Source organism: Oryctolagus cuniculus, chromosome 5, assembly GCF_964237555.1.
Source record: "Oryctolagus cuniculus chromosome 5, mOryCun1.1, whole genome shotgun sequence".
In the NCBI taxonomy this organism is placed as follows: domain Eukaryota; kingdom Metazoa; phylum Chordata; class Mammalia; order Lagomorpha; family Leporidae; genus Oryctolagus; species Oryctolagus cuniculus.
Window position 1 is genome coordinate 12,247,270 of NC_091436.1, and position 27,621 is coordinate 12,274,890.

At 45.5% G+C, this 27,621-nt stretch overlaps 1 protein-coding gene across 1 annotated transcript in view; it reads left to right on the top strand.

The window, feature by feature from the left end:
- NOX3 (NADPH oxidase 3) overlaps positions 1–27,621 on the top strand; it is a 67,015-nt gene that overhangs the window by 9,237 nt on the left and 30,157 nt on the right. The window contains exons 4-8 of the mRNA XM_002714968.4: positions 1,196–1,341; positions 6,846–7,027; positions 10,677–10,806; positions 16,569–16,661; positions 18,836–19,089. Coding sequence (XP_002715014.3) covers positions 1,196–1,341; positions 6,846–7,027; positions 10,677–10,806; positions 16,569–16,661; positions 18,836–19,089 — 805 coding nt within the window. The remainder of the gene's footprint in view (positions 1–1,195; positions 1,342–6,845; positions 7,028–10,676; positions 10,807–16,568; positions 16,662–18,835; positions 19,090–27,621) is intronic.

The following is a 27,621-nucleotide window of genomic DNA, read 5'->3' on the forward strand; positions in this document are numbered from 1 at the left end:
CTCTGTGGGTATGGAAGAAACAGATACCCACTGGGAAATTATGTATGCCTGGGTAGTTGATTCTTATTTCACACTCAAATCTGATCCCAATGGTGGGTATCAACCGGCCGCCTAGCCAGGGTCCCATTTGCAGTATGTCATCACCCAGGGACTGCGACTGTGGGATTCCTGGCAGATTTCACAGACAAGAGCAGCACCAGACACAGAATCCTCAAGATGAACCATGCTGCATTCTGGAGTTGTTTTCATCATTTAGAACTACGACATTGCCAGGGGAAGGTGTTTAGCCTTTCTGTTAAGACACCTGTGCTCCACATTGGAGGATCTGAGCTGGATTCCCGGCTTCTACGCCTGACTCTAGCTTCCTGCTAATGTGCACCCTAAGGGGTGATTGGGCTCCGCCAACTACATGGGAGACCTGGGTGGAGCTCCCAGCTCCTGCTCCTTGCCCAGCACCTGTCATTGCGGGCGCTGGGGAATGAGCCAGGGGATGGAAGTTCCCTCTCCCTCTCTCTGCCTTGAGCACTTGCACATAAGGAAATAAATTTTTTGAAAAGAAAAACATAGAGAAGTTATGTTTAGCTCCATAAATACTGACTTATTTCAATCTAGTAGAAATAACACATGCAAATATGTCAGTGTTTGTGGAGGGGTATATAAACATATGTTCTAAAATACATAAAGGGAAGAATAGAAACTATAATGTCTGAATGAGAACAAAAACAGCATCTCCCCTAGTGCCTATCATGTATTTCATAAACACATCTAACAGTGTGTATGATGTACAAAATTCTAGAATAATGCTTTCTAACTCTTTAAGGAAATAAGTTTTATATCTACAATTATATATAGTTCCTTCCTCAAGAATTATGTCTCATATATGATTATGTTGACATATTGCTTAGACCCATTCCACTTGCAGGATGATCATATGTCTAAAATTAAATCCTGATGAGTTGAGATTTACTTTATTTCTGAATATAATTAAAATGAATGTGGTGACTCATACAACATCTTCAGACGTGTTCAATCCACTCCATTCGAGATACTAGGAAAGATGCACAAATAAATCTTCTTCTTTGGGGTTTGTAAAAGCAGCACACAGAAACTTGAACACAGACGCAGTGTGTTGTCGAGCTACTGCAAAGGAAGAGACCCATATGGTGTGTGTCCGATGTTGTCTCTGCATCCTTAGCCATCCACATCGTGGCCCATTTGTTCAACCTGGAGCGCTACCACTTGAGCCAATCGGAGGAGGCCCCTGGACTTCCGGCTGCACTTTCCAAACTTGGCAACAGCCCAAATGAGAGCTACCTCAACCCCATCCGGACCGCCGGCACAGTGAGTTCCTGCCTAACTGTTTCTCATCTCAAAAAGCCTTCCTTTCCCCCATCACTTTCTCAGGAACACCATATATCAAAAGCTTTTAATAAGAGAGCTGGGGATGAGTTCCTGCCAAAAGGTACCATCAATTTCATCTTTTTAAAGTCTTTTTTTTTCTACCATTAATGTTGCTGAGAGGTTATGAGCAAGAGGGGAACATATGTCACTTAACTAGCTTATAGCAACACCAAAATGAAAGTAGGAAAAACAATAAGTTGTTCAAGCTCTAATATTTTAAATATTAAAAGCAACTCATGCTTGGATAGTTTTTCGCTCATGTTAGAGTCATAAAAGATAATGAGGTGTCAACTTGGTTTTTTAAAAATACTTATCCATTTATTTTCATCCACTTTCAGGGCAGAAAGAGACAGAGAGATCTCCTACTTTCTGTTCCACCCAGTGCCCTCAACAGTCAGGGCTGGGCCAGGCCCAAGCCAGGAGCCAGGATCCCCATCTGGATCTCCCATGTGGGTTGCAGCTCTTGAGTCATCAATGCACCACCTCCCAGAATGCATTGGCAAGAAGCTGGATTGGAAATAGGGTAGCTTAGACTCAAACCAGCACTCTGGTAACAGGATGCAGGCATTGCAAACGATGGCTCAGCATGCTATATACCACAATGCCTGTCCCGGAGGTGCCATCTTCACCCAGGGTTTATAAATTGGATGTCTTCCTTTTCAATTTGCAGATTGTTTTCTGGATCTCTTCCCCTGTGCCTCATACTTTGGCACACATGTGAATAGCTGGTTTGCCAACTCAGACACTGAGCAGAGTAGCTAATTTTATAATGAGACTGGCATTGCTAGGGACATTCTTAATGCTAATTACCTGTGTGCACACAGTGACAGCACCTGTGGGGGCGGGGAAGAAAACTGAACACATCAAGCCACTTTAAGAAATAAAACATTTGCCTTTACTAGTCCACTCCTACCCCTTCCTTTGTATTTTTAATTTTAATTTACTTATTTTATTTATTTGAAAGGCAGAGAGACTAAGACAGAGCCCCTGTCCATTGGTTCACTCCTCAAACACCTGCAATAGCCAGGATTTGGCCAGGCTGAAGCTGGGAATCTAGAACTCTATCCGGGTCTTCCACATGGGTATCAGGGACTACTGATCTGCTTCTCACCTGCTGTCTCCCAGGGTACACACAACAGGAAGCCGGAATCAGGAGAGGAGTCAAGACTCAAACCCCAGTGCTCTGATGCAGCGTATGGGGCTATCAAAGCTACTAGGTCAAATGTCCACTCCACCCCTGTCGCTCCCCCTCTTCGTGGAGGAACGACACAGGACCCTGCGCTGTTCTTTCGTCTGCTCGGCCCTCCCCGGGTTTGCTGCTGGTTCTTCCCGGGTTGGCTACTATCCCTTCCACCTCCGTGGAAGGGCAGTTCCCCCTGGCCGCATTCCCCACTTCCGCAGGGGAGCGGCACACCGCCGGCCGGCTTTCTCGGGGGCTGCACAGGTTCCCTTAGATGTTCCCCATAGATGTTCCTTATGCATGCCGTCTCTCTCCTCCTTTATAGTCCTCCTCCGCCAATCCCAACTCGGCTGCCCACACGCCGAGTACGCTGCTCTCCTCCAATCAGGAGCAAGTCCTACAGTTTATTAGTTGAACTGGAGGCAGCTGTGCGGAAGCTGTTTACTTCTCTCCCAGCGCCATATTGTGGGAGAGCAGATGCATAGAATAAGTCTTAATTCGAGTAACTTAGTCTAGTCCGGATTGCTCCCCACAGATCCCCCTTTCTTTTTATTTTTTGGCGTTGATACGCGCCTGTCTTCGGTGTCCCACGGCACACACTCTGCTCTACTTGCTAGAGTTGCCACAGGCTCTTACTAGTCCTATCAATCAGGCAAACCGAATCCGGGTCCTCTCTTCGCCATGTTGTGAGGAGGTTTTTAGGCGCTGATGCGTGCCTGTGTTCGGTGCCCTGCAGCGCATGCTCTGGTCGAGCCTGCAGGGGCTTGCAAAACCTAGCAATCAGGCAAACCGAATCCAAGCCTTCTCATTGCCTTTTTGTGGGGAGGCCTTACTGATGTTAATTCGTGCCTGTCTTCGGTGACCTGCGGCGCATAAGCTGCTAGCCGCCCAGGTGCTCATCGCCTCACTAATCGGGCAGACCGAATCCAAGCCTTCTAATTGCCATGTTGAGGGGAGGCCTTTCTATTTCTCTATTTCTCTATCTCCGGGCATTCCTATTTCTCCCATTTTACTTCTATCTTCCAGCATTCCTATTTTTCTCACTTTACTTCTAAACTTCTGTTTCTCTTATCCCTGCGGCTTTCCGGCACCTCGCCCCGCCGGCGGGTTCCCGGCTCTGCGCCGCTTCAGCCCGCGCGCCTCTCTCATCTGCGCAGCTTCCCGGCTTTGCGCGGCTCGGCTTCGCGCGCTCCGCGGTCTCCACGCTTAACCCTTTCGCGTCTGAACCACGGCCTACGCCAGCCCCGTTCCCTATCTATTCACGCCCCGTGCTCTCTCTGCACGCGGCGGCTTCCGCGAGTAACACAGCGTAGCTCACGTGTCCGCCACTAGCATTCAATCTAAGCTCCCCGGGCTAGCCTGGCGAATTCAACCCAGCGTACGTCTCCGCCCCACGATTTGGCTTCCCGTCCTTTGCTCCCCGGGCTAATCAGACGGATCCCAACCTGGCTCACGTTTCAGCTTCTGGTTTCAACTTTTCGCCCCCTATTCCCGGGCTAACTTGAGAACCCCAAAGTGGCTTCCGTTTCCGCCTCGGCCTGCCCCCCGCGGCTTCAATTTCCCTAACATTTTTCTCTACCCGGTATGTTTCCCCAAGCTTTCCTCCAACGATATTCCTCCCTCATTTCTCCTGGCCTCTCCCCACAGTCCGCGTCCGAGTCTGTTTGTTCTAGCTTTCACTTTTGCTTTCGACCTTAGAGATTTCTCCCAGCTTCCCCCCGTAGTCCGTATCTGAGTCTATGCCTAGGCTTTCAATAGCTTCTTCCGGCACCCTTTTCGTCCGGCTTTTCCCTAGGCTGTTTGCTAGTCTCTCTCTCCGGTATTTTCCCTAGGCTGTTTGCTAGTCTCTCTCTCCGATATTTTCCCAATTCTTCCCGTTTCTTCCCTCCTAAGTTTGCTATCCGTCCTAGGTTTCCTATCCAAGCTAGGTTTCCTATCCGAGTCACGGCACCATTATGTCGCTCCCCCTCTTCGTGGAGGAACGACACAGGACCCTGCGCTGTTCTTTCGTCTGCTCGGCCCTCCCCGGGTTTGCTGCTGGTTCTTCCCGGGTTGGCTACTATCCCTTCCACCTCCGTGGAAGGGCAGTTCCCCCTGGCCGCATTCCCCACTTCCGCAGGGGAGCGGCACACCGCCGGCCGGCTTTCTCGGGGGCTGCACAGGTTCCCTTAGATGTTCCCCATAGATGTTCCTTATGCATGCCGTCTCTCTCCTCCTTTATAGTCCTCCTCCGCCAATCCCAACTCGGCTGCCCACACGCCGAGTACGCTGCTCTCCTCCAATCAGGAGCAAGTCCTACAGTTTATTAGTTGAACTGGAGGCAGCTGTGCGGAAGCTGTTTACTTCTCTCCCAGCGCCATATTGTGGGAGAGCAGATGCATAGAATAAGTCTTAATTCGAGTAACTTAGTCTAGTCCGGATTGCTCCCCACACACCCCTATCTCTTGCTTTGTGTTTGATCCAAACCTTTTCCCATGCACTACCATTTGGTCAACTACCATCATGTTGACCAGGTTTAAAAAAAAATCTATATTTCCCAAACCTTAAGGCAATACATTCCAATAAAGGGAATCTCTCCATTATTATCTGGACTGTCTCTTTAAGTGATCACTTTGCCCATTTAGCTTTATTTGGAGAAAGGAAACTCCAAGTATGTTTTGGGAGAGACTCTGATGTCATGCACCCTAATTATTCTGAGGGGTTTTTTCAATATCAGGCCATTGATCACATTGAACTACCTCTTCTTAGCTGACAGCAATTAGAAGCACAAATTTCACATTATACATCAAAACTACAGATGCCCTAAGCCTGTGGGAACGCCTTTAGCATCACTCAGTTGAGTCGCAGCATTCATCTGGACACCTCCTAGACTTAATAATGGGGTTGGGGTGGAGGAAGTCCCCTGCTAAGGTTCACAAAATGTATTACTACACAAACCCAGGAATAAATCCCAACATTTTGAAGAGACTGTATAATAAATAGTATTTATTAGAAATACTTTTAAAGCAATTGAGCCAGATCATTAAGCTACTCCCTATACAGTTATTTCACAATTTCAGAAGCAATATACTGTGCAACTACTAATTAAGCTCAAGAAACCCTCTAATTTGCGATCTTTGGAGAAAAAAATGAGTATCAACAGCACAAAGTGTACATTATAGAATGTTCTGAATGATGCAGTGAGATGATTTGAGAGGATACCACAAAACTCAAGCCAGTCTATGAATGGATTCAAAGAGAGACGTAGAGATTTGCCTTAATAAGCAAAGAAAGAATGATTTGAAATTAGCACACCCTATGGTAGAAATGGATTTCTAGAACACTTGAGTGTACCTGAAAAAAAAAAACTTAAATGTTTTAGACATACCCTTTTCAATTTTACTTCCATCTTTGCTCCATGAAGAAAAAATAAACAACAGAGAGGTCCCTGTCCAAATTACCTCCAGATCTCAAAGCAGCCCAAATTAATGAGGTTTTACTGACAAAAGATATAGTGTGAGTTTATTGAGCTTATGGTCGTCTCAATAGGAAGACAATGGATGCATACTAATGACTTGGTAAGATTGCAGAAAGCTCACAATAAAAACAAATGCCTTGTGACTCATATTCTGAAAGGCTATTTAACTGTCCCTTGTACTCACAGGCCAGAATTCTGGGCTTTTTGTCATATCCACCAGATAAGAAGAGTTGTACCTTTATGGATCACCTAGGCTTTACCAAGCCTTATTCCAGGCCCCCTGAGGTGGCATGAAAGAAATGCAAGTCATGGTCTTTCCAGTTAGGAAGGAGCACAAGGAATGAGCAACTGCTGTACTAAGGATGCCCCAACAGACTCCTCACAAAGTGTGTGTATTATGGTTCAAATGCAATTAAGCATGATGATTCAGATTGTTATTTTAAAAATTAAAAATGTAAAACTTGGAATTATTTTGCAGCATTCTCTCTTAAAATGCTCTTTTCAGATATTGTTTACTTTTGATTCAACATAATCATTTTGACATGAGAATTGATTTATATGAATGAAAAATGCAGTTATTGACATGGTGTTTCGTGCAGTTTGACCAGAGTGATGTCTACCATAAGATGGCAGGGAGAAAGAAGGAGAAGGAAGCTCACGTCTTGAACTGTGCCCTGAGCCTTGTTGAGGCTAATGTGCTTTGGAGTGAGACACTCTGAATGGCTCCCAGCTTGAACTCTCAAGTATTGAGCCTAAACATTGAAAAGTGTACGGAGATATTAATGTCACGCTGCTCATTTCTTTCAGAACCCAGTCATTGAGTTGCTAACGACAATAGCAGGCATTACTGGCCTGGTGCTCTCGCTGGCTTTGATCCTGCTCATGACCTCCTCTACTGAGTTCATCAGACAGGTGTCCTACGAGTTGTTCTGGTATACACACCATGTTTTCATCATCTTCTTTATCAGTCTGGCTCTCCATGGGGCAGGGTAAGTCCTTACTATGCCCAGTTTGTTAAGACTTTTTATCTCTAGGAAATTATTATCTCTCTATAATCTTAGAAATTTCTTTTGATGGAGAAATGACACACAGTGAGTAAAGGACACATACCTTATGTGAAAACACACCTTCACTATGGCAAACGCTTGTCAAAATAAGCTACATAGGTGGTGAAGTATTATATTTATTTTCCCTAGCTGACTATGTTAGTGAGTCTTGACATGTTTATAAGATTCAGAAATTCTAATGAATGCTAGATGACAGCAGATCTATGTTTCATTCGGTACCTGTCTCTGCAATCCAATTTTTATGGGATTAATCAGGATATATAATTTTGACATCTTATTTCCCTTCTGCTTAGCCAACACCACCAGCTAGGAAGTCCAGTGTATGGGCAGGACAATGTGTGACATGGCCAGTCTGACCTGGGCTCTAGATGCAGGCTTACTGTCCATCAGAGTGCCTATGGGCAAGCCCTGCAAGTTAGGTAGCTCTCAGTTTCCCCATCTGACTACTAGAATTTCTTTCTGCTCAGATCGCCTTTATAATGCAATTCTAGTACACAACACCCATCTGGTTCATTAATCTCTTCATCAGGAAACTGGAACAGCAACGTGAAGAATCTGAGGGTACATAGTACGCTCTCTAAGTGATAGTAAATAGCCCTGGGCTAATTAACCCTTGCTGTTGATGACCCGGCTTGTCCCTTTTAATTATTTCACAAATGATGACCTTCTCTCCATCCTACAATTTTCAAAGTATGAATGATCAATTTGATCTAACAACAGTTCTGTTCATTTCCTGAGTCTGTCTCATATAGAGGAATTGGATGTTCAGAAGGATAGGGGACACACTCAAGGCCCCATGATTAATTAACAGCAGTCTTACTTAGGACACCAGTCTTTAGACGAGCAAAACCTCACTTTCAGCAAGCCCTTGAGGAATGCATCCTCACTCTCTGGAGTTCAACCTGCTTCATCCCTGTAAGAATGTGACCGGGATGTTGCAAGCACCTGCACGGCTCGCCAGCAGTTCCACCTCCCTCCCCACACTCTTCCCCGTTCTCCCACAGTTGCTTCTGCTGAGAGCAGATGGCCCAGGACAGAGCGGGCTCTGCACAGACTGGAAGCTCACATAGCAGCTGGAAACTGCTAGTTAATGAGGGCACACACAACTTGGTTGCTGGGCTTTCCCAAGCAGGGCCTAGAGCTGCAGCCTTCCAGGATTTGTACCTCAACAGGTCAACTTCCCCTCAAACCACCCTCCCCACAGATGTCCCTTCCTTCTGCAGAAAGAAACTGAGGCCAGCAAAATTTACAAAATCGACTTGAGCAAGAAAAATTCGAGACCAAGGATGGTTCAGAATGCGCCCCGCTAGCCTCTGGCCCCTGGTCAATGCTCGCCCCATCCCACATGCAGGTTATATTTGTCGCCGTAGAAAAGCAAATGACATATAGAAACAACCTGATTGGCTGCCATCAGTAGCTGCCTTGTAGGATCATGTTTTTGCAGCGTTCAGCCTCTGATTAGCCGGAAATCCAGCTGCTCTGATTGGCTGAGACTTAGTTGCTTGGCTACAGAAGTGCACTCTGAGGTTAGGTTACACTTTCAAGCTAAGGTACAGGTCGGTATGTACTGAGTCTACTTTGGGCCAAACGTATTGTTTAAGTAGAGAGGTAGATTTAGGCCAGGTTTATTTCAGTTCAGCATTTCTCATGCCCTCATTTCTAGAAGGGGGTCCTGCTTCTGCCACCGCCCCTGCCTATGCTGATTGAGAGCTCCCCCACCATCCATCAGCTTGCCCTGTAAAAGGAAAGAATTGCCCCCAGGGATGCAGGATGTATTTTATCCTAAATGACTGCCCATCGCACTGTCACCCTTAGTCATCTGTCCATCAGCTTTCACATGCATGCTGCTGCCTGGTTAAAAGCTAACTACTTCTCTTCCAGGTTAAAAGTACTCACAGTCATTTCTTCTGGGGGTGGGATTCCTCACCCTTCCTGTTCGTGTTTGGGGTGGGCAAGATGAGTGGTGCATAGTCCCAAAGTGTGCCACCTGCAGGATCACCCTATCACTTCTGCTCCAGATTCTTCTCCCCATGCAGGGGCTGTTAACCACTGGAGCACATTTATGAGGCTCTGTTTTATAACCTATATGTGTCTAGATATTCCCTTCTCAGGAATTATGCACGTATCTCTCTACAGTAGGTCCCCCGCATTCTCACCCTGGCGCATTGTGGAAGAACAAGAGGATGTCAATGGGCAGTGTTTCACTGGAGACATTTTAAATATCCAAATAACATTTCATAGGATGAAATTTTTCCGTCATTTTAACCTGGTTGAAAGGCTTATTTTGGGATAAGGGCTTCATTTAATCTTCTCAGCTTGAAGTATTCTACAGCTACTGTTTACAGCAAAAGTAATTTGCAAATCTATACAAAATGCCAAGTGAAAGTAGGATTATTGGAATGTGTTAAAGCCCACTAATCTCCCTATTATGGGATGGCATAGATGAAGCCATTAGAAAAAGTTTTAAAAATTTAAAAGATACAGCTTTTGTAGAATGATCTGAAGCTTCTTTTTAATGAAATAGAGCGCAGTCCCTGGTGCCTGGGAATGAAGGGGTTAAAGCTTAGGGCTCCCATTTATTATTCAGCCTTCCTAGTCTGGGCATCGTTTGCCCTTTGGAGATTTACAGAGAGTTTTGTTCCTCTAACTCCAACTCTTCCCACCACCCATGATTCCAAAGGGGCCACGCCACTCCACAAGCTACCTGGAACATGGGTCTGTGTGATACTGAAGTTCCCAGGCTGTGAGGACCGTGTAGCATGAGTCTCATAATAACTCGTTCTACTTAATTCCTAAACACTGCGGAGCTGAGCAGCGCCTCGGTGACATTGCTTCAATGTGTGGTGTACCGATGGGGAACCCCAGGAGTTTGTGACGGAGCAGCTTGCCCCAAGTCAGTCAGTGATTCTCTGGTGAGAAATCCTACCCGCCAGGACTGGGACTCCACGTCCAGGGCTCCATTCACAAAGCTGGCTTCTCCTTTTGTTCTTCAATGTGCCAATACCACCTTGAGGACACACTTCAGAGTGGCTGAGTTTGACCCTGTCAAACACTAAGTCTGCCGGTGGTCACTGGGGGAAAACTGCCATTATTCAGGGCCCTTCTTTTGACTTCTTGACTGGAAAACTTCTAAGCACTCAGAAACAAATGAAAAGGGGTGGAAGTTAAATCAATCTGCAAAAGAACCAAACAGTACAAAGTTAGCCAATTAGCCCAAATCAGCAATCAGGACGAGATGAAACCTAATTAAATTCAACAGTCTACAAAAGGATGTGTTCAAACAATTTCCCTTCATTATGAATTCGCTAATATAGACACTTTCAATTTAACACAGGATACCACAGAGGGGCACTTCTTTTCTGGGATCTTCAAAGTTCTTCCAAGCTTTTTAAATGCCTATTTTTAAAGATGCTGAGGGAAATGAGTGACAGCTCAGGTTTCGAGAGGTGGAAGTGTTACTGTGGCGCCTGCTGCAGGGACTCTACGTGTGGAGTAGTAACCAGACTGCACAAAACCCAGTGACTATTTTTGTTGTCTGTGTGTTTGTTTGTTTGTTTGTTTTACTAACAAGTCGGATTGTTCGAGGTCAAACTCCAGAGAGCCTCTTGCTACACAATGTCACCTTCTGTAGAAACCACTATGACAAGTGGCACGCAGTCGCCCAGTGTCCCATGCCTCGATTTTCTGGCAAGGAACCCTCGGTAAGAATGAACCCGGCAGCTTTTTAAAAAGAATTGTCCCCACAGTTAAAATAACTCGAGCTTTTATATGCTTGAAAGAGGAGCAGCCCATGTCAGCACTAGACAAAGCCGCCTCTATATTAAGTGTGCAAATGGAGAAATCGAGTTATGGGTAATTTTAAAAGAGGTTTGCTGCCAAAAGCACTCGACTCAGCTTTGCAACGTGTTCTTTGACTTCCATTCAAAGGCGGATGCCCAGTATTGCAGGGATTTGCAAGAATCTCAGGATTCTCTACCCCAAGAACCAAGAGTCTCACTTCCCGACCTTGTCACCTGCCAACCTCGCAGGGTAACAACCGGCTGGAAGTCACATCTCTTTACAAGCTGGACTTCTTTTTTTTCTATAGCTTTTGGGGCCAAAAAAAAATTGGGTGTCAAATACATTTACTTCATGTTCTAATTGAGTTCTCATAACTGAAATAATAATAATAATAATAGTAACAATAGCCGAGAAGAGATTTAATTAATTTGAGAGGATGAGAATGTCCACAGATCTCCAAAGTGAGAACTCCCGAGTGTGCTGTCGTCATTACAGTGGGTGGCAAAGGTAAATTGAAATAATAATCCTGTCTGCTCTCCTCAGGTGTCTTGGAACAGTGCAAATGTCTGGAGCAGTTGTGTGATGAATGAAAGAAAATAAATGAAGCCCATAGATTTAAAGTAGTAGGAGGAAACAAGTGCCTCAAAATATGTATCATAAAAACTGGGATAATGGGATATAATAATATATAAATGGTAGGGATTTAGGAAATTAAGCCATCAGCATACAAAGGATATAAATGATTGCCTTCTCTTAAAACCTTCAAATATATTAAAGGGAGCACTGGATTTTAAGGATGAAGCTACTGGGAGAAATGTTCAAAGTGGAGAGAAGCAGAATAGATGTGCCCATTAGACTGTGGTTCTTTTAATGGCCAGTATAGATTGTCTGTGTCTTAAACTCAACTCTCAGTAGCCACTACCCAGCCTGCATATTAATGAGGAACATGAATGCCTCTCTAAAATTTTCAGCTGCAGCGTCGCCATAAAAAAATCAATACTCTCCCACACCTCATGAATACAGACCAGGGCCTGCTCCCAGCAGTGCGTGCTGACATTAATTATCATTAAGAGGGGGGAACTTACCCATCTCTCTGTTAACTCTGCCCTGCTACACCTCCTTGCACACCCAAACTCCTGGTGTCAGTCTTTCCCATTATTTTTAATGGATCCTGATTCAAAGCGTGTGTGGGCTGTGCAATCACCGCTTGGCTGAACTGTGCAATATTCTCTCTGATGTCTTAGAGACACTGACTAGAAAGGCATCCCAAGGACAAGGACGAGCGCCCGTGCTTCACTGCACCACACCTACCGATCTTTGCAAGGCTCCATTTCTTCCTCTTTGTCTCTCTTAACTCGGTGCTTGTTCGTGGTGCTTTTATTAATAGAGTATTTATCAATTCACCTTCAGTCGTGCACGCCTCCCAGTGTTGGGACAGAGAAAGCTTTGTACATCACTGCAAATAAACAGAACTGATCAACGGAACTAATTACACCTCGCGGCTCCCCTCCCACCCGTGAGTGCCCTCCTCTTTTTTTACCCAAAGTCACACTGGCAGACACAGAAGTCCGGATTCTAGGTAATCCAATCCCAAAAGACGTCTGGTCCTCCTTAGCCAAAGCAGCACATTAACAAATGATCATCTAGGGGGGACTTTTTTTTTTTTTTTTTCTAATTACTAAAGGAACTGTGTGAGTGATACAGGGGGACGCTGCAACTCAGGCAGACTCAATTTTGTAAACTTTCTCCAGTGGCACTTATGCACTTGGCATTGCACCAGACGCAGGATTCAGAGACGTGGGTCCTGCCCCCAGGAGACCTTATTGTGCAGAAAAAGAGGCTATTCATAAGCACACACATAAAATAAAATCAAAGCCAGCATGTTCTTATTTTCTGGAAGGAATGAAAAACCAGGAGTGAACGTGAAGGAAACAAGTTTCATTACTGCTGCTTTTAAATCAGCGTAGTTTTATTTCTATCATAAAATACTCACTGTACTGTGACTTTCTGAGTATTTTTGGAGAAGAAAAAAGATAAAACTAAGAATCCACAGAGTATTTTAGCATTAAAGAAATGTACCAAATGTACATACTAACTAGTCCTGCCTCTCTATTTAATAGGTGGGCAACCAAGGGCCAAGGAGTTTCAATTTTATACCTTTGGTCACTAAAGTCATTCCCAGCCAAGGCACATCAAGAAACCAAAGCTCCATGGGCAGGCACTTGACCTAGTGGTTAGAATTCCAGTTAGGAGTCCATGTCCCGTATCAGAGTATCCCACATCCTGACTCCGGCTCCCAATTTCAGCTCTGCACCAGTGCAGACCCTGGAAGGCAGCAGCTGGTGGCCCGGGTGGTTGAGTCCCTGCCACCCACGTGGGCGACCTTGATTGAATTCTCAACTTCTGGCTGCACCCCAGCCATGACAGGCATGTGAGAAGCAAATGAGCGAACGGGAGTACCCCTCTCCTGCCTCTCAAATAAATTAATACATGAATATCATTTTTAAAAAATATAGCAAAGAACTAAGCACTTCTAACTCTGTGGCCACGAATTTTCTTCTCTATACCTCACATCATTGGCTCTGAACCTCTGGCCTTCCCCAAAGCCCCATTTGGCCAGCTCTCCATTGCTATCTACAAGTTCATATCCCCAATATGGGTATTCATCTCGATGAAGACAGTCAAGCATTTCAGAGCATGAAGGGAAACTAAATAATCATCTTTGCCAACTATTTCTCATTTTACAAAATGGAAGATTAGACATCATACAACCTGAGATGTGCCCAAAGACACAGGGTGAGGGAAGGTCGCCCCAAGACCAGAGTCAGACCTTGGGAGACTCGTGCAGCTCCACCTCACGCAGCTCCTCTGGAGCATGATCTCCTTGGCTTCCTCCTGTCTCCCTGCTCATCACTGCTGGACCATTTCCTAATACTCCTCTTTAGCCATACCTTCCTCTCCTTCCTTCACTCCCAAGCCCCCAGGGCATCGCAATGTAACTAAAGTGGGGTATCTGCTCCTGGGGCAACTTCTAGACTGAGGCAGAGATAGAGGAAAGATTAAAGATAACAGTCTCCTTCTGTGGAACCATAGAAAGAAAAATGATCCATTCCGTTTTATCAACATGGAAAAGCCAGAGACCATGGCTGATTTGATGCCATCAAAATGAAGTGTGTGATGTCTAAAACCTTCTAAATTGAGTGTGAATAATTATTTGTAAAAACACACAAAGACTATGTGAGCAATTTTGCAAATAGCTCCATAAGCGTATGCAGAAAAAATCAGAACTTCTGCTACTGTGTCTGGAAAACTCCACACTAAGTCTTTAATTCTTTTTAAGATTTATTCATTTATTTGAAAGTCAGAGTTACAGAGAGAGAGAGAGAGAGAGAGAGAGAGGCCTTCTATCCACTGGTTCACTCCCCAATTGGCTGCAATGGCTGGAGCTGTGCCCATCCAAAGCCAGGAGCCAGGAGCTTCCACTGGGTCTCCCATGCGGGTGCAGGGGCCCAAGCACTTGGGCCTTCTTACACTACCGTCTCAGGCCATAGCAGAGAGCTGGATCGGACGTGGAGCAGCCAGGTCTTGAACAGGCACCCATATGGGATGCTGGCACTGCAGCATACCTGCTATGCCACAGCGCCGCCCCCACACCAATTCGGTTCACTCAAGCAGGGGGGACCTTAGGGTTCACTGCCTCAGTGCAGCCCCATCCTCCCCAAGAACTGCTTCCCAGGCTTCTCCACTCTGATCTGCTTTCCTGCCTCCCTCCCAGCACAGGTTGGTGAAAGCTTTTATCCTCTCTGCTTTCCAAACGCATTGTGGAGCCCTGCAGAGGCAGAAAAGAATAAATGGGTCAAATTGCTTGGGGTCGCCTGCACAGATCTAGCTTTTGTCAGGCAAACAAGAGGTCCCCTGGAAAAAAAGCAGAGAAGGGTTTTAATAGATGAGAGGAGGCACCATACAAACAGGCCCCAAAGGAAACAGAAATGCCCCAAAGAAGAAAACAGGAAAGGTATCTCAAAAGAAGTAAAAATCATGCTAAAGGCCTGTGACTTGTCCACAGAACACTTGCAGCCCAACAGCTGGTGAGGCGGAAATGTGTTGATTAGAGGGGTTTAGCAAACATCTGAGTTCAAAAGAATGAGATGCCTACCTGCTCCCAAGATACTACTCGGAGATTTAGGAGACTAAGGAGGAAATTTGTAGGCACTGTGAAAGGCGTGATTCCAGTCCTGGCTCTCTCGGATCTACCTTTGCCTCCCTGGACAACTCAAACTCGCGCAAGGTCAAGTTTCTTCTTTGAAAGAAAAATCAGGCTGCATTTCCAAGAACCCTTAACCTCCATGCATTATGCGAGTTCATGAGTCTCTAGTGTTCTGTTCAACAGAAAGCAGCTTGATAGCATGGTAAATGCTCAAGGGAAGCAGCCCAGGGCCCCGGAGGGACTCAGCCTCGGGGTCAGGACTTCACGTGTTGCCTTATCACCTTCATGACCCCGGATAATTTGTTTGATCTTACTGCCCCTTAGTTTCCTAAGATAACACAAGGGACAATTTGTTACCAGACCCAACATAACTCTGCAAGAATTTAAGCTCCCATTCCTTCCAGTTTATTGGAGGAAGATACTTTGTGTTGCACAAAACACCTGTTACAAGAGTAGCCTGATGCTCAATTGATCATCCACGATGCCTTTTGTATTCTTAAGCAGTTAATATACAGGGTGTGTATTTGGCCTAGTGGCTAAGATGCTGTCTGGGACATCAGCATCCCACATTGGAGTGCTTGGGTCTGGGGCCCAGCTCCACCCCCATTCCCAGCTCCTGTTAATGCACACTGTGAGAGGTGGCAGGTGATGGCCAAAGTAGCTGAATCCCAGTAACTCAAATGGGAGACCCAAACTGAGTTCCAGCCTCCCAGCTTCAACCTGGCCCACTCCTGGCTGCGGTGGGTATTTGGAATAGTGAACCAATAGACGGGAGTGTGATATCTTTCTCTCTTTCCCTTTCTCTAGCTTTCAAAGAAATAAAATTAATTATTTTTTAAAAGGTTAATGTGTTATCTAGTTAATTGGGAGTAGAAATTCTTACTCTCACAGTTCTTCAGACCATTACTGAGACTTTTGTTCTGATTTGTAACTTAGAATAAGGATGCTAGGAAACTATGTTGTGCTCAGGTAGCATTGGTGAGTGCCTCTGTCTGTGCATTCATTCAGGGAGACCTCCTAGTTGCGATGCATTATTGGTCCCAAAATTCACTATTTGAAAAGTCTTCATTTAATTTCCCACGTCCTGTGTTGGCTGAGTAACGTCGCTTTGTAAGCCTTTGACTTTGGCTGAGTCGGGGAGCATTTATGACCCTATCATATGTAACATAAACATCAATCTGCTTTCTTATTTCTTTGCAAATTCAATTATTTCTAATTACATAAAGGCAGCATTGATCAAGTAAGCATAAAAACCAATACAGGAGAATTTAATCTCTTAAATAAGCTTGTAGGCTTCAAGGAATAATTGAATGTTATAGTATTTAATATGAGGAGACATCTTTGTTGTTGATAACTGCCCCAAAGTTAGAGGAAAACGTCTAAACCCCATCATGCTGTGTATTGATTTGGTTCAAATTGAAAATATTTGGATTCTGTTTTCATTTCCTTTTCCTCTCTCTCTGCTGCTCTCTGCAGGCTTGGAAATGGGTTTTGGGACCCGTGGTCTTGTATGCTTGTGAACGAATAATTAGGTTCTGGCGATTTCAGCAAGAGGTTGTCATTACCAAGGTATGCATGTAGCTTTATGTCTGAATAAAAGCCTGAGTGTAGATGAAATTTTTTTATTAGCCCAAGTTTTTAATTTGCCATTTTTATTGCAGAACTGTCTGTAATTTAGAGGCTCATCTTTGGTTCTAATAATTGCTTGATCCCGAGCATCTTTCAGTGTGACTAATTCTGCTGAAGCAGGGATCAGGGCTCCAGACCGGTACACAGGATTCTGATAAAGGCTTATGGCAGAGAGTCTTCTGGCTGTCTCCTCATGCTGGTTCTGTCTCGGGGGAAAAGGCAGCGGAGCGAGTAGGTGGCACATTGATCACAGTATCTTCTTTCACCATATAAAGGCGTAGATTTTGCAAACACACATACGATCAAACATTGTTGTGTGTGCACTCTCACCTGGGACTGCTAAACAGCGACGCAGTCACCATATGGTTCAGAGTGAAAAGGGACCCTGGGGAGAAAGGGCACACTGAATCTATGCTAGCAAGTGCAATGCTCTTTGGTAGAAGGTTCCACTCTTGCTGTCCCTCCTCACAGCTCTCCAGTGTTCACCGGGGGCTGCAGGAAGACAGGAATGCACACACTACGAGCACAAACCCTGGAGACGCTGCTCAACTCTCTTTCCCTTGCACTTTTTTACGTGTCCAAAGAAATTCTCTGCTCTCCACACTTAGAATATTTTGTTAATATAATTTTGACATAGTACCATATCCCCTTAACCGTCTTCATGAAAGCAGATCTATAGAAATTGCTCTTACTTCTGCCTTAAGCTGTTGCTGTGTTGCTGTTTTTAAGTTAAGCACCAAAGGATGTCAGCCTGTATCACACGCCAGGCTGTAAAACTTGTGGCAGCCTACTGGAACTGTTACTAGGGAGACCATTTAAGAGCAGCATCAGAACAAATATCAGTAGGGAGAGGAGAAACTTAGCACTAATGATTAAAATGCTGTGAAATTCGCTTCTGGATGGAAAAATACTGTCACTGTATTTATTAGATATTAGATTTTGTTCCCTTATACCTATTGACACAAAAAATACAGTGGCTTGGGGAGATTTTGTTTCCCTGAAAATAGGATGAAAATTTCAGAAGATAAATTAGTTCTTTCCTTCTGATAAGCAGCAAATGATAGGGATTTCATAAAAGCTGTGAGAGCCCTTGCAAGGTGCTTCCCTACATCTAAAACTCAGAGCCCGGGAGGACACTGGGCAAGTGTTAACTAAAATGAGACAAAACAAATAAAGCATTGCAGGGGGAATTGGTATTTTTTGGCTTAGCAGGAAGGGATACAAAGGGGCTTCAAAAGTTCACGAAGAATGGGTGATAAGATGGGTGTAGTGCTGGCTTTGGCCTAGCAGCTAACATGCCAGTTGAGATACCTTAATGCCTCGCTCTAAGTCCTGACTCTAGCTTCCTGCTGGTACAGAGCCCGGGGACAGCAGATGATAGCTCAGGTAGTTAGGCCCCTGCCTATATGGCAGACCTGGATGGAGTCCCACGCTCCTGGATTTGGCCTGACCCAGCCATGACCATTGAAGATATTCAGGGAGCGACCACCCAGTGAGTTGAAGATACCTCTCTCTGTCTGTCTGTCTCTCTCCCTCCTCCCCTCCCTTCCCCTCTTCATTTCCCTCTCCCTCTCTCTCCCTTTCTTCCTCCTTCTCTCTCTCTTTCAAATAAACAGTTTTAAATGATGTGCATTTTCCTCAACATCTGAAGACCTCTCATGCTCAGATTAATTCACAAAGGGTGGCCAAAAGATGCAGATAATTGAAGAAGAAAATGAACTGTTCCTAGATTTTTAAAAATATGGAGACCATGTGGTGATTATTTTAGTAACTGTAAATTAAATGATACACATAACACATAGTTACATAATCTCCTGGAGCTGGTTAACCATGCTGTGGAAGGCCTGATCCTGTGTCAGTCACATGTCAGATACAACGTTGCACCTGGGTGCAGTTGCCCAGGTTTCAAACACAGCACTCTGGAGACAGCAGACTTCCTGCCCAAGGGGCAATGCCAGACATGAAAGTGGTGGCAGATATCATCAAAGCTAGCAGCTTTGCAGTAAACCATACCTCCAGAAAGCCAACTTACAATTTTGAGTGCCTTTGATGGAACAAAGCCTATGTCTTCCCATGTAACCTGCATTTATGGCAATTCTCTTGCTCTGATTTAGGTGATAAGTCACCCATCTGGAGTCTTGGAACTTCGCATGAAGAAGCGTGACTTCACAATGGCTCCAGGACAGTACATCTTCATCCAGTGCCCAGCCATCTCCCTGCTGGAGTGGCATCCCTTCACCCTCACCTCAGCCCCCCACGAAGACTTCTTCAGTGTGCACATCCGGGCAGCAGGAGACTGGACAGAAGCTTTGTGTGAGGCCTTTGGGGCACAGGGACAAGACCTGAAGGATCCCTGTAGCTTGCCAAGGTTAGAGACATTTTCCTTTTCTTTCTTTCTCTCTTTCTTATTTATTTATTTATTTATTTATTTGAAAGTTAGAGTTACACAGAGAGAGGAGAAGCAGAGAGAGAGAGAGAGAGAGGTCATCCATCTGATGGTTCACTCCCCAAATGCCATAACAGTCAGAGCTGTGATGATCCGAAGCCAGAAGCCAGGAGCTTCTTCCAGGTCTCCCACGTGGGTGCAGGGGCCCAAGGACTTGAGCCATCCTCTACTGCTTTCCCAGGCCATAGCAGAGAGCTGGATAGGAAGTGGAGCAGCCGGGACTCGAACCGGCGCCCATATGGGATGCTGGCACTTCAGGCCAGGGCGTTAACTCACTGTGCCACAGTGCCAGCCCCAGAAACCTTTTCTTTATTCTGTATAAATCCACAGCATTGCAAAAAAAGTGTTAATGCATCAACATGCTACCAAATTCAGTAATATCTTTATTCTAAGTTGTAAAAATTGAGCTTTTTTTTTAAATTGGAGAAGCTACATAAAACGTTTAATTTAGGAGACTTCCAAAAGAAACAAGTACATTTCTGTTTAAAAGGAAAAAAAGTGTTCAACAAAGGTAGGCACTGATCCAGGAAGGAGGAACACGTTGCTATTCCAGCTCTGAAAGCATCCTTCAGCTAATTACATGCAGCTAATCATGAGTAAGACAACTCTGAACTTTTTCCACCAGTCTGGGGGCTGCAGACCACATTTGCAAAGTTTGGTCTTCGTTAGAAGGATGTTTTGTCTCTGTGGTGGTCGCCTTGTAAAGTCCTGGATACACTGGATTTAAGGATCCACAGTACTCCCATATGACCTCATTTTAACTTGATTCATTACATCTGCAATCCTTTTTCTTAACAAGGTCACATTCTAAGGTATTGGGGGTTATGACTTCAATGGATCAAGGAGGGGACAAAATTCAACCCTCAGTACGACCCTCTTCAGAAAAGCCTGGGCAACAAAGACAAATACCACATGTTCTCACTCCTGTGTGAAAGCTAGAAAGCTGATCTCAAAGAATAGAGACTGGGCTAATGGTGGCTAGGCCTCAGAAAGGTGTGTAGTAGAAAGAGGATGATTAGGGCCGGCGCCGCGGCTCACTAGTCTAATCCTCCGCCTAGCAGCGCCGGCACACCGGGTTCTAGTCCCGGTCAGGGCGCCAGATTCTTTCCCGCTTGCCCCTCTTCCAAGCCAGCTCTCTGCTGTGGCCAGGGAGTGCAGTGGAGGATGGCCCAGGTGCTTGGGCCCTGCACCCCATGGGAGACCAGGAAAAGCACCTGGCTCCTGGCTCCTGCCATCGAACCAACGGCAAAGGAAGACCTTTCTCTCTCTCTCTCACTGTCCACTCTGCCTGTCAAAAAAAAAAAAAAATCATAAAAAAAAAGAAAGAGGATGATTAATGAATACAAGGGTAAGATAGACAGGAGGCATAACTTCCGATGTTCTCTAGCAGAGTAGAATAACTGGGACTGAGAGAATTTATTTCAAAAGAGCTTGTGGAAATTTTGAATGTTCCCAGCACAAAGGAATGAGAAATGCCCTGATGGTGAATAGGACCATGACCTTGATCTGATCATTACACACTGTGTACATAAATTGAAATATCACACTGTGCTCCATAAATACAATTATTGTATGTCAATTAAAAAGCACTTTATATACTAAAAAAAAAATGAAGAAGAAGAAAAGCAAAGCCTGGACACATGACAAGAATCCCAGTGTAGATTCTGCCAAGAATCCCAGTGTAGACCACTGCCCCTCTGCTCTTGGAAGTAGAGTGGCTTAGGCTTGACTCCCGCACTGTATGATGACCCCAAAGCCAAGGAAGCCCATGTCACCTGTTTAGCACCTCACAAAAATAGGGACCCAAAAAGGATGAGAGAAACATTTTGAAAGAATTCCACATTTCAAAAAGGAGCATCACTACTAAGTGGACTGGAGAGAGAGGTTCTGGTGACTCCAAATAACGATGACATTCTTAAAAGCTAGAAGAAAGCATTTTGAATGTTTTTGTCATAAAGAAATGAGACACAGGTATGTTGACCTCGATTTGAACGTTACACAGTGCGTACATGTGTTGAAACATCACATGTACCCCATACATATCTTCAGTTTGTGTCAACTTAAAAGCCTTAAAAGTAATTTTTTTTGAAATTTGAAAGGAGAATCAGATTCCTACTTCTGTCCTTGTGGGAGGGCACCAGAAACTACCACACAGTAGACATTGCCATAGGAACTCTGAGAGGGAGCATGGTGAGGACACATTTAGAACGGAAGTTCCTGAGAGTGGGTGGGATATGGTGCTGCTCCTCTGTCTTTCTGGTGCACGCCAATGGTGCCTGGTGCATGGTGGGTACAGAGTAAAGATTTCAACAAGGGATGAATGACTTTATGGATTCTCTAGCTCATTTAATTTGGTATAATAAATTCAAGGCACAGAATCTAATCAGCTTGTTGTCCCTCTTTCCCATGGGATGCAGGAATGTGCCTGCATAGCACTGGGTGTGGGTGTATTTAGTGGGTACAGAGAGTCACCTCTCTTCATTTCAACCTCTGCTTCTAAAGAATGGTATGAGGTCAAGCCAGCTCTAAACATCATTGGTTCAGACCAGAGCCCCAAATCATAGGGGAACATGTGACAATTCAGTTAGCACCTTTGGTTTTTATAATGGAAAGGAAGTAAAGTAACAGAATCCCAAAGTTCAAAATGCAATTCAAATGCTTAAAACCAAGAATAAAAGCAGAGACACACACACTGTGTCTAACAGCTTCCCTGGTTCCTGCCCTTCCTGCGCTGTGGCCAAGGTCAACAGTGTCGTCTGTTTGGCTAGCCTGGCCACTGCTCTGTGTGTATACAGTTGTCTGGTCTATCAACTGCCCTCTCTGTTCACAAGTCAGCCAGCATTTCAGCCAGCCCCCAGCAAGAAGCTGGTGTGTGTTTCTCAGTAGTTGACAGGCTTTCTGTCCATGCAGCGCAGCAGCTGCTGCAAGGCCCAGTAGGATCTGGCCTCCTGCTCCCTGAGTGCCCTACTCCACTTTTTGTCACTACAAAAAATAACCGAAATAAGCTACTTGGAAAGGAGGTTTACTTTGGGCTATGGGCTTGGAGTTCACAGTCCAAGATAGGGCACCCGCTGGTCTGGTGTTTGATGAAGATGGTGGCCAGAGACAAGTCAGGAAGCAGAGAGACAGGGAGCACACTCGTTTATGCCTGTGTGTTGTGTCTTGGAAAGGAATGGCTTGTCTGTGAGGGCTCCACCCCAACAACCCAATCCAATCTAATCACCCCCCAAAGGCTCCACTTCAGATACCATAATTGGATTAGTTTCCTCCCTTAATCCATTAGGTATTAACATTAATTCATTGAAAATCAACAGAAGACTTTGGGGACCAAGCCTTTAACACACGGGCCTTTGGGGTACCCAAACCGTAGCAGTGAGGAAAAGGGTTTTATCTGTTTGGTTCACTGTACCATCCCCAGGGCCTAGAACAAACCCTAGCTATTAGTAGGAACACAATGAATTTTTATGGAATGAATAAAATTGAGCTGTTGTAGACGATAGAGTTCATCTCATTAGTAAATTGGTTTGCACCCTGCCTCTATGTGTGTAGGCATATATATCAGCAGTGAAGATTTCCAAGAAACTAGCCTTGGTTAAAGATTTATTCATTTATTTGAAAGGCAGGTGGGGGGGGGGGGAGAGAGAGAGAGAGAGAGAGAGAGAGAGATCCTCTAGATGCTGCTACATGACCGAAATGGCCACAACAGCCACAGCAGCCAGGTCTGGGCCAACCTGAAGCCAGGAGCCTGGAACCCCATCTGTGACTCTCACATGGGTAGTAAGGGCCCCAGAACTTGGGCCATCCTCTGTTGCCACCAAGCATACATTAGCAGGAAGCTGAATTGCAAGTGGAGTGACTGGGACTGCAACTGGCACTCTGGTGGGGGATGCCATCATTGAATGCTGTGGCTTAACCTGATGTACCACAATGCCAACCCCCCAAAAACCAGAACTATTTAAATCTTCAATATATGAAGAATATCTTTTTTTTACTCTTTTAATGATATTACAGTTTAGCATTTTTTAAAAGATTTATTTATTTATTTATTTTAACAGTCAGGATTACAGAGAGAGAGGGAAAGACAGTGAGATCTTCCATCTTCTGGTTCACTCCCCAAATGGCTGCAGTGACCAGCTCTGGGCCAGGCTGAAACCAGGAGCCAGGAATTTCATCCAGGTCTCCCATACGGATGGCAGGGGCCCAGGTACTTGAGCCATTATCTGGGAGCTGGATCAGAAATGGAGCAACCAAGACTTGAACCAGTGTCCACATGGGATACCAGTGTCACAGGCAGCAGTTTTACCTACCATGTCACAATGCCAGCTCTGAACAGTTTGAATTTTCAACTTAATTGACCATAGTGGGGAGATCGTCCTATCCTTTTACTGATTTGAACCCAGAAAGATTTTAACGCAGCCCCAGGAATCCATGAAGCAAGGGGAGAGTGAGGACCCCAAGAGGAGAAGCAAGGGAGCTTTACCTCTGAGCCAGGGGGAAGAAGAGAAAATGTGGCTTTAGCTTCTGCAGCCAATGAAGGAATGTCTCAGTTAATACTAGAGTTCCGGCAACTCAACCTGTTACCCCGAGCTAAGGGCTCCAATGTTAGATGGCCTGGGTTCAAAGCTCACCTTTGTGGATGATCTTGGAGAATGTGGCCAACCACCAGCTTCAGTGTCTTCATCTGGACAATGCATCTGATAATAGGACCCCATGAGGTCTTCACTCCCTGTCCACCACTGACTCTCCCATCTGAGCTCAATGGGGCTGCCCAGTCTTGGACTTGAACCTCCAGAACCATAGGCCAAAACAAACTTCTCTCCTTTGGGGGTAGCATTCCCACACAATTCACGGTAGTAAGGAAAAGCTGACTAATACTAAGTAATGTTTAGATGAGTAATTAATTGGTGATTGGTTGCAGGGACAAGACTGGAGGTTAATGGAGTGTGGTGGGAATGCTGCCATCCAGAGCTAGCAAGAACCCCCCAGGACTGGACACTGGCACGATGAATCCTTTTCAAAGCTGCATGATTAGAAATTCTGTGTCAGAATCAAGGGGCGGGTACCTATAAACCTATAAATGAGAATTTGTGCAAGGGGAGCCATCTCAAATAGTGGGAGGTCTTGAGAAATGGAGAAACTTGAATCCCCTCAATTTGAGCCTGGCTATGATCAACTACTTAAAGGCTGGAGAGGCAGGCAAGGGAAAGATCTGGAATGTGCCACTCGGGAAGGCAAATTTCAGTAAAACACGAGGACAAATCGTCTCCAAAGTGGCCTGAGCCAGAACCAGGTGCCCTGTCGTTGACGTTAGACTGCGATGAGCTCTCATGAAGTGGAAGGGCAGATCTGCACACAGGCAGCTTCAGGCACTCCAGGCTAAAATCCTCAGTTCCAATCAGGGGGGCATCTGTCTTTTCTGTGGATTATGTTACACAATTCTTCTTTGGATCTACTCGGTATTTTTTTACATCCATGTCAAATAAATCCCAAAAATGACTAATTGCAACACAATTAACAATAAGACATTTTAGTCTACAGATAGCTTTTTTCTCTCTTTTTCTCAATTCCCTTCCTCTAATTATTTATAAAACAATTTACAGTGAGCTAAGAGGCTAACTCTTCCTAGTTAAGGACCTTTTATTTGTATTCTTTCATTTCCATATATCAATATGCAATAAAGCATTAATAATTATGATGAACTTGAAGAGAGTTCATTTGAATTATTAGAATGTCTGGCATATAGACTGTTTTCAAATAAACCCAATTGAACTTTCATGAACACATAGAGAAGTCCAAGTGGGCCAACCTCAGGTGCCTTCAACAGACATCCCTTAGGGAATGGTTATGAATGACTTAGAAACATTTTAATCAGCATATCTTTGTTCCTATGTAAATGTGTGCTGCTGACAGCAATTTTTTAAACATCCCCTGTATAATTTATTCAACAAATTGCTACTGAGTCAGTCCATGTTGGAGAGCAGGTGAGGCTTGGGGATATAGGCACGAGCAAAGACAAATCTGGCTGCCTGCCATTGACTCAGGGTCCAGAGATCACACCAGGCATAAGGTGAACCGTGCACGACCAATAAAAAGCACCAAAATTATGATGGTGATGGGGCCATAGAAAAGGGGAGCGTGGTGTTCTACATTTTATGAGAGGATTTAACCTGGTCTGATGCGTCTGGGAAGGCTTCCTCAAGACAGTTATTCAGGATGGATAATTATTCAGGTAACAAGGAATGGAATGGTACAATTGTTCAGATAAGATGGAATGGAACTGCACCCATTAACCAAGTAAGAGGATGCAGAGAAATCAGAGTGCTACGGGGAAAATATTTTCACATGCAAAGGCCCTGTGGCATAAAACAGTACTGTGTGTTTTAGGAAATGGAAGAAAAGCCAGTGTGGGCAACTAGTGATGAGAGATGGAGAAGATTCCAGGGGCCAGTCTACATGAGGCCATATTAAGGGCTATGTTATTCATCCAATGAATACGTTTGTTCCTTATAAAGAAAAATTTGCTAAATAAAGACAGAGCATCAGTACTACCCCTGATTACTTATCACAGATTTTAAGATAGCATAATCTGAAAGAAAGAATATTAGAAGTTCTGCATAACTGATAAATCTTTCTAAAACTATTTTATTCCAAGTGGAATATAATAATATATAATATAATGTAATAAACCTCCATTAGGCTAACATGTGAACATGCTAAGAATGTATGAACAAGCAAATGACCAAAGGCTAGAATTATATCAGGAACAAGACAGAACCTTCTGTGTCGCTCCCCCTCTTCGTGGAGGAACGACACAGGACCCTGCGCTGTTCTTTCGTCTGCTCGGCCCTCCCCGGGTTTGCTGCTGGTTCTTCCCGGGTTGGCTACTATCCCTTCCACCTCCGTGGAAGGGCAGTTCCCCCTGGCCACATTCCCCACTTCCGCAGGGGAGCGGCACTCCGCCGGCCGGCTCTCTGGGGGGCTGCACAGGCGTTCCCCTTAGATGTTCCTGGTGCATGCCGTCTCTCTCCTCCTTTATAGTCCTCCTCCGCCAATCCTAACTCGGCTGCCCACACGCCGAGTACGCTGCTCTCCAATCAGGAGCAGGTCCTACAGTTTATTGGTTGAACTGGAGGCAGCTGCGTAGAAGCTGTTTTCTCCTCTCCCAGCGCCATATTGTGGGAGAGCAGATGCATAGAATAAGTCTTAATTCCAGTAACTCAGTCTAGTCCGGGTTGCTCCCCACAGATCCCCCTTTCTTTTTATTTTTTGGCGTTGATACGCGCCTGTCTTCGGTGTCCCGCGGCACACACTCTGCTCTACTTGCTAGAGTTGCCACAGGCTCTTACAAGTCCTATCAATCAGGCAAACCGAATCCGGGTCCTCTCTTCGCCATGTTGTGAGGAGGTTTTTAGGCACTGATGCATGCCTGTGTTCGGTGCCCTGCAGCGCATGCTCTACTCTGCTAGAACTGCCTGCAGGTGCTTACAAAACCTATCAGGCAAACCGAATCCAAGCCTTCTCAGCGCCATATTGTGGGGAAGACTTATTAGTGTTGGTTCGTGCCTATCTTCGGTGACCTGCAGCTCATACTCTGGTCGAGCTGCTTGCTGGTGCTTACCGCCTTAATTAGGCAGACCGAATCCAAGCTTTCTAATTGCAGTATTGTGGGGAGGCCTTACTGATGTTAATTCGTGCCTGTCTTCGGTGACCTGCGGCGCATAAGCTGCTAACCGCCCAGGTGCTCATCGCCTCACTTAATCAGGCAGACCGAATCCAAGCTCTCACATTGCAGTGTTGTAGGGAGGCCTTTCTATTTCTCTATTTCTCTATTTCTCTATTTCTCTATCTCCGGGCATTCCTATTTCTCCCATTTTACTTCTATCTTCCAGCATTCCTATTTCTCTTTTACTTCTAAACTTCTGTTTCTCTTATCCCTGCGGCTTCCCGGTGCCTCGCCCTGCCGGCAGCTTCACGGCTCCGCGCGGCTTCCCGGCGCCTCGCCCCGCCGGCGCCCGCCCCGCGGCGGCTTCACAGCTCTGCGCGGCTTCCCGGCGCCTCGCGCCGCCGGCGGGTTCCCGGCTCTGCGCGCACGCTCCGCGGTCTCCACGCACTTCGCGCCCGCACCACGGCCTCGCGCCAGCCCTGCGTTCTCTATCTATTCACGCCCCGTGCTCTCTCTGCACGCGGCGGCTTCCGCGAATGTTTCCGCCACCACCGGCATTCAGTCCAAGTTCCCCGGACTAACCTGGCAAATTTCAACCTGGCGGCCCACGTCTCTGCCTCTGGTTCCAGATCTTCGCCTCTTGCTCCCCGGGGTGACTTGAAGAATTCCAAGGTGGCTTATATCTCCGCCTCGGCCTGCACTCGCGGCTTCATCCTCCCTAACGTTTTTCTCTACCCGGTATGTTTCCTTAAGTTTTCTTCCAACAATATTCCTCTCATTTCTCCTGGCTA